Genomic DNA, 6,419 nt, shown 5'->3' with positions numbered 1-6,419 from the left:
CGCTTGGCTAGTTTTTTTTTTTTTGTAGAGACCAGGTCTTTCTATGTTGCCCAGGCTGGTCTCAAACTCCCAGGCTCAAGTGATCCTTCCACCTCAGCCTCCCAAAGTGCTGGGATTGCAGGCGTGAGCCACCACGCCCAGCCTGGTTTGCTCTTAATGCCCCTGCAGATAAGGTGCCTGCCACCTGCCCGTTCCCTGGTCCGACCCTCACTGGCATGGGGTGTGCCAGGCCTGCTGGGCCAGCCCCGCCCAGATGGGTTTGGCGATTCTCACATGATTCCTTGAGCCTCCCAGACAAGGTCCCGGCACTGCCGGCACTGCTGGCAAGGGGAGGTAACTGGAGGGATTTCAGCTAAGCCCACAGGGCTCTCACATTGTCTTTCTGGACATCCTCCCACAGCAGAGTTGGCTGCCCTTAGGGCAGACGAGTCTCTGGTTCCTCCAGGGCTGATGCTACTTCCTTGGGCGGATGTCAGCTGGCTGAAGCTGGCCAGGGGCCAGTGCACATGTGGCCGGCCGGAGCATCTTCTGGGCCATCAGCCTCTGCCTGCTCTTGGGGTTTAAGGAAAGCCCAGGAGCAATGAGTCACCTTTTTTTTTTTATTTTTATTTTTTTGAGTCAGGGTCCTATTGTGTCTCCCAGGCTGGCATGCAGTGGCATGGTCCTGGTTCACCACAGCCTTAACCTCCTGGGCTCAAGCGATCCTCAGCCTCCTGAGTATTGGGACTATAGGCATGCCACCATGCCGGTTAATTTTTTTTTTCATTTCTGTAGAGACAAGGTTTTGCTATATTGCCCAGGCTCGTCTCAAACTCCTAGGCTCAAGCGATCCTCCCACCTTGACCTCCCAAAGTGCTGGGATTACAGGCATGAGCCACCGCGCCTGGCCGGAGTCATCTCTTTAACCCATGTGTGTCTGTCCTCCAGCCCTGGACATCTGCAGGCAAAGTCAAAGTTATGTTTGGCTCTGATCACCACAAGAGAATTGGACCAGAAACTGGTGGCAGGCTGGAGATCGAGGGAGGCTGGTTTGAGGAAGCCGCCTGGAGGAAGCAAAAGGAGGAGGTGTCCCGGGGGTCCCGGCATGAGAAAGGAGGGGCCCCATGTAGTGACCGAGACCCCCAGGCAAGCCCGGACACAGCCTGCCCCACGGGAGGCCCTTTTCGGCCCGCCCACCAGACCTTCGGCCCTCCCAGGCTCTGTCTTTGGCCTAAGTGAGGCTTGGCCAGGGCAAGTGGGAACTCAGCTGTTCTCAGCCCGTCTCCTGGGCTGATGGAGACAGTGGGCCGGATCTGACTACTCGCTGGGGACACTAATAGCTCTGCAGCAGGAAGCAATACGGGGGAATGGAGGAAGTCTGGCCCACTGGGGGTCTGACCTGCACATGGTCCCCATCTGACCCCAAAGCCTTGGCTCCTTGGCAGACTCAGGCCAACAAGCTGCCACCTCCACCCCTAAGGCAGCTGGACGGATACCCTGAGAGAAGCAGGACGGATGGGCTGCCTGTCGGACACCCACTCTGCGGGTCCATGGGGGCGGGCACGGCATGGCAAGCGCCGCCCAGAAGCCATCGCGGGGCACGATAGCTCAAGCCTGTAATCCCAGCACTTTGGGAGGCAGAGACGAGAGAATTGTCTGAGCCCAGGGGTTTAAGACCAGCCTGGGTAACTTGGCAAGACCTCATCTCTGCAATAAATCAAAAAATTAGCCGGGCGTGGTAGCACGTGCCTGTGGTTCCAGCTACTTGGAAGGCTGAGGCGGTAGAATTGCCTGAGCCCAGCAGGTCAAGGCTGTGGTGGCTGTGAGTGTGCTACAGAGTGAGATTCCGACTCAAAAAAAGGAGATGGCTTGTGAGCCGGGAGCAGTCTGGGTTGGGAGAGGTTCTCCTGAAACTCCAATCCTGGGGGCTATGACCTCCCGGCCAGGTGATCAGGCCAGGGACAGTTTCACTTTGGGCCAGGGAGTGGCCAGACCCAGGATGGATATTCTTCTGGGACCGAGGGGAGTAGAGCCAGGGCTGTCCCCAGGAGCCTCCAAGGAGAAGGTGCAAGTTGCTGGGAATGTCTGGGTCTGGCATCCTTCAAAGTCAAGGTCTGGCTGGGCCCAGGGCGAGGCTGTGCTTTCTGGTGCCAGGACCAAGCAGACGCTCAGCTGGTGAGGAGCCCCCGCAGGCCACCCGCCAGCTCTGCAGGGCCCCGTCTGCCAGGCGGGAGTTGGCCTTGACCCACTCCCTCTTTCACACAGCCTCCTTCTTTGGTGAGAGCCACCTAGAAGTGCCTGTGGCCACTGCCCTGACCAACATAGACCTGCAGCTGCGGTTCTCCACGTCCCAGCCCGACGCCCTGCTTCTCCTGGCCGCGGGCCCGGCTGACCACCTCCTGTTGCAACTCCACTCCGGACGCCTGCAGGTCTGGGACCTCTCCCGGGGTTGGGGTGGGGATGCAGCCACTCCTATCTGGAGTATCAGGGCCTATGCGGTGGGGAGGGGCAGTACCTTCCCAGCAGCTGTGGGTCCCTGGTGACAGGCTCTGCCCTCCGGCTCTCTCCAGCCCATTCTCACCACAGCCCCCAGCCTGCCCTTTCTGCTCTGACCACACTGGCTGCTCTCAGTTCCTGGCCTCTTGCTGCCAGGCTTTGCTCAAGACACTCCTCTGCCTGGCGCAGACTTGCCTGTCCCTGTATCTGCCTGACTCCAGCTTCTCTTTGGAGTCACAGTGGGGGCACCGCTCCTCCAGGAAGCATCCCCAGGCACTTGCCTGAGCCAGGTCCCTCTCCCAGGCCAGGTCCCCTCCCCCAGGCCGGGTCCCCTCCCTGGGCCAGCTCCCCTCTCCCAGGCCAGATTCCTCTCCTGCATTCCCACCACCCCTGTGTGCCCTCTGACATTGCTCCAGTTACCTTGCATGCACGCCGTCTGTCCCTGATGGTGAGGGTACCAACCCTGCCACAGCTTTCTTTCTTTTCTTTATTTTTTTGAGTTGGAGTCTCACTTTGTCACCCAGACTGGAGTGCAATGGCATGCTCCCAGCCACCACAGCCTCAACCTGCTGGGCTCCAGCCATCTTTCTGCCTCAGCCTTCCAAGTAGCCGGAATTACAGGTGCGCGCTACCACGCCTGGCTAATTTTTGATTTATTGTAGAGATGAGGTCTCACCAAGTTGCCCGGGCAGGTCTCGAACCCTCAGGCTCAGGCAATCCACTCACCTCAGCCTCCCAAAGTGCTGGGATTACAAGCTGAGCTACCAAGCCCGGTCTTCTTTCTTTTCCATCCCATCCTTCGAGACACCACAAGCTTTAGGAGCAAGGAGGCATCTGCCTCTTTTTTGAGTCTCCTCCTAACCATGAAGAATTTGAAAGCCCAGGTTCTAAGTCCAAATCTGGGGCGGCCACCTGCTTCCATACCCCAGTGGGGAGAGGACTGACTTGATCCTTTTGCTGCTGCCATTGCATCTCCCTGCCACAAGGTGTCACTGTGGAACACAGGCCGGTATCGTCTGGCGGGGATACTGTTCAGCTCTGTCAGGGGCCGCCCCCACCCTAAGCAGAGATGCTCCCTCCTTGGACTCCAAGGTCATGGTTCTCAGTGCTCTGCTTCTTCAACCTCCGTATCTGCCCCACCCATTCTACCATCTGGTTGTTGGTCCATCACCCAACAGAGCCAGTTCTGGTGTCAATGTCACAGAGACAGAACCGTGTCCTTTCTCTCTCCCCAAGGGTCTCCCCTGACCCAGGTCAGGAAGTTCTTCGCTAAACCTTCAGAACACAGCATCTGATCAGACTCCCACCCCCAGGCAGTGAGCCTGGCTGCCTTCAGTGACCCCAAGAAGCTTTGCCCTACTAAGGGTGGACTTACCAGGCGCCTATTATTCCAGGGGTGAAATCTTTTGGATTTCCAGGTGACCTTCCTGGCACCTCTCACTCAAGGAAAGAGGGAAGAATTAAAAGACACAAATTGGTGCCGGGCACAGTGGCTCACGCTTTTAATCCCAGAGGCTGAGGTGGGAGGATCGTTTGAGGCCAGGAGTTTGAGACCAGCCGGACAGTATAACCAGACCCCAGCTCTACCAAAGAAATTTAAAACTAGCTGCATGGTGGTGGCACCTGCTTGTAATTCTCAGCTTTGCAGGAGGCTGAAAGGTGAGGATTGCCTGAGCCCAGGAGTTTGAGGTTGCAGTGGGCTATGATCACACCACTGCACTCCAGCCTGGGTGACATAGCGAGACTCTGTCCCTAAAAAATAATAATAATAATTAAAATCCAGCCAGGCATGGTGGCTCATGCCTATAATCCCAGCACTTTGGGAGGCTAAGGTGAGAGGATTGCCTGAGCCCAGGGATTCAAGACTAGCCAGGGCAACTTGGCAAGACCTCATCTCTACAATAAATTTTTTAAAATTAGCAGGGCATGGTGGTGTGCACCTGCAGTTCCAGCTACCTGGAAGGCTGAGGTGGAAGTTTCGCCTGAGCCCAGCAGGTTGAGACTGTGGTGACTGTGAGTGTTCCACTGCACTCCAGCCTGGGGGACACAGGAAGACTCTGACTCAAAAAATAAAGTACAATAAAAACCCAATTGGATTTTCAGAAGAACATCATGCTGCATGACAGCTCCTTGTGGGCTGGGACCACCTCTGGTTCCCATCAGGGTGCCCAGAGCCCATCCAGGCCCGGTCTGGAGTTCACACTGGTGGCTGTTTGGGGCATGGAAGAGAGATGGTGGGGAGCCCAGCAGGGAGAGAATCCCGTGTTCCCAGGCCATCTATTCCTGGGGTCGCCACTGTGCTTTTGTAAGGGAAGTCGTGGATTCATGCCGTCCCCACCCCCCACCCTGTCTCTCCCCAGGTCAGATTGGTCCTGGGCCAGGAGGAGCTGAGGCTGCAGACCCCGGCGGAAACGCCGCTCGGCGACTCTGTCCCCCACACGGTGGTGCTGACTGTCTCGGACAGCTGGGCCGCACTGTCGGTGGATGGACTTCTCAACGCCTCCTCCCCCGTCTCGGGCGCCCCCCTGGAGGTGCCCTACGGGCTCTTTGTGGGGGGCCCTGGGAGCCTGGGCCTGCCCTATCTGAGGGGGACCAGCCGGCCCCTGAGGGGCTGCCTGCACGAGGCCACCCTCAACGGCCGCAGCCTCCTCCAGCCACTGACCCTGGACGTGCACGAGGGCTGCGCTGAGGAGTTCTCTGCCGGGGCCGACGTGGCCCTGGGCTTCTCCGGGCCCCACTCTCTGGCCGCCTTCCCTGCCTGGAGCACACAGGACGAAGGTACCCTGGAGTTCACCCTCACCACACGCAGCTGGCAGGCGCCCTTGGCCTTCCAGGCAGGGGGGCGGCGGGGGGACTTCATCTACGTGGACATATTTGAGGGCCACCTGCGGGCCGTGGTGGAGAAGGGTCAGGGCACCGTCCTGCTGCACAATAGCGTGCCCGTGGCCGACGGGCAGCCCCATGAGGTCAGCGTCCACGTGGATGCACACCGGCTAGAAATCTCCGTGGACCAGTACCCCACACGCACATCCAACCGTGGGGTCCTCAGCTACCTGGAGCCACGTGGCAGCCTCCTCCTCGGGGGCCTGGACACGGAGGCCTCTCGTCACCTCCAGGACCACCGCCTGGGCCTAGCGCCAGGAGCCACCAACGCCTCCCTGCTGGGTTGCATGGAAGATCTCAGCGTGAACGGCCAGCGGCGGGGGCTCCAGGAAGCCCTGCTGACACGTGACATGGCGGCCGGCTGCAGGCCGGAGGAGGAAGAGTACGAGGAGGACGCCTACGGCCCCTACGAGGCCCTCTCCACACTGGCCCCCGAGGCGTGGCCGGCCCTGGCGCTGCCCGAGCCCTGCGTGCCCGAGCCAGGTCTGCCTCCCGTCTTTGCCAACTTCTCGCAGCTGCTGGCCATCAGCCCCCTGGTGGTGGCCGAGGGCGGCACAGCCTGGCTCGAGTGGCGCCACGTGCAGCCCACGCTGGACCTGACGGAGGCCGGGCTGCGCAAGTCCCAGGTGCTGTTTGGCGTGAGCCGCGGCCCGCGCCACAGCGAGCTGGAGCTGGACGTGCCGGGCGCGCAGGCCCGGAAGATGTTCACCCTCCTGGACGTGGTGAACCGCAAGGTCCGCCTGGTGCACGACGGCTCCGAGGACACCTCAGATCAGCTGGTGCTGGAGGTGTCGGTGACAGCCCGGGCGCCCGTGCCTTCCTGCCTGCGGAGGGGCCAGACCTACGCCCTGCCGGTGCAGGTCAACCCCGTCAATGACCCGCCCCGCGTCGTCTTCCCGCACGGCAGCCTCATGGTGATCCTGGAACACACTCAGAAGCCGCTGGGGCCCGAGGTGTTCCAGGCCTACGACCCGGACTCCGCCTGCGACGGCCTCACCTTCCAGCTCCTGGGCGCCTCCTCGGGGCGTCCCGTGGAGCACCGAGACTCGCCCGGGGAGCCG

General features: G+C 60.3%; 1 protein-coding gene across 1 annotated transcript in view; it reads left to right on the top strand.

Annotated features, from left to right (window-relative positions):
- Positions 1 to 6,419, top strand: part of CSPG4 (chondroitin sulfate proteoglycan 4) — a 41,229-nt gene that overhangs the window by 18,913 nt on the left and 15,897 nt on the right. The window contains exons 9-11 of the mRNA XM_021713714.1: positions 928 to 1,105; positions 2,245 to 2,408; positions 4,836 to 6,419. The exon at positions 4,836 to 6,419 is cut by the window's right edge and continues 1,956 nt beyond it. Coding sequence (XP_021569389.1) covers positions 928 to 1,105; positions 2,245 to 2,408; positions 4,836 to 6,419 — 1,926 coding nt within the window. The remainder of the gene's footprint in view (positions 1 to 927; positions 1,106 to 2,244; positions 2,409 to 4,835) is intronic.

Source organism: Carlito syrichta, unplaced genomic scaffold (genome assembly GCF_000164805.1).
Source record: "Carlito syrichta isolate Samal-C Ts95f unplaced genomic scaffold, Tarsius_syrichta-2.0.1 Scaffold304688, whole genome shotgun sequence".
NCBI lineage: Eukaryota > Metazoa > Chordata > Mammalia > Primates > Tarsiidae > Carlito > Carlito syrichta.
This window is presented reverse-complemented; position numbering and strand designations above follow the sequence as displayed.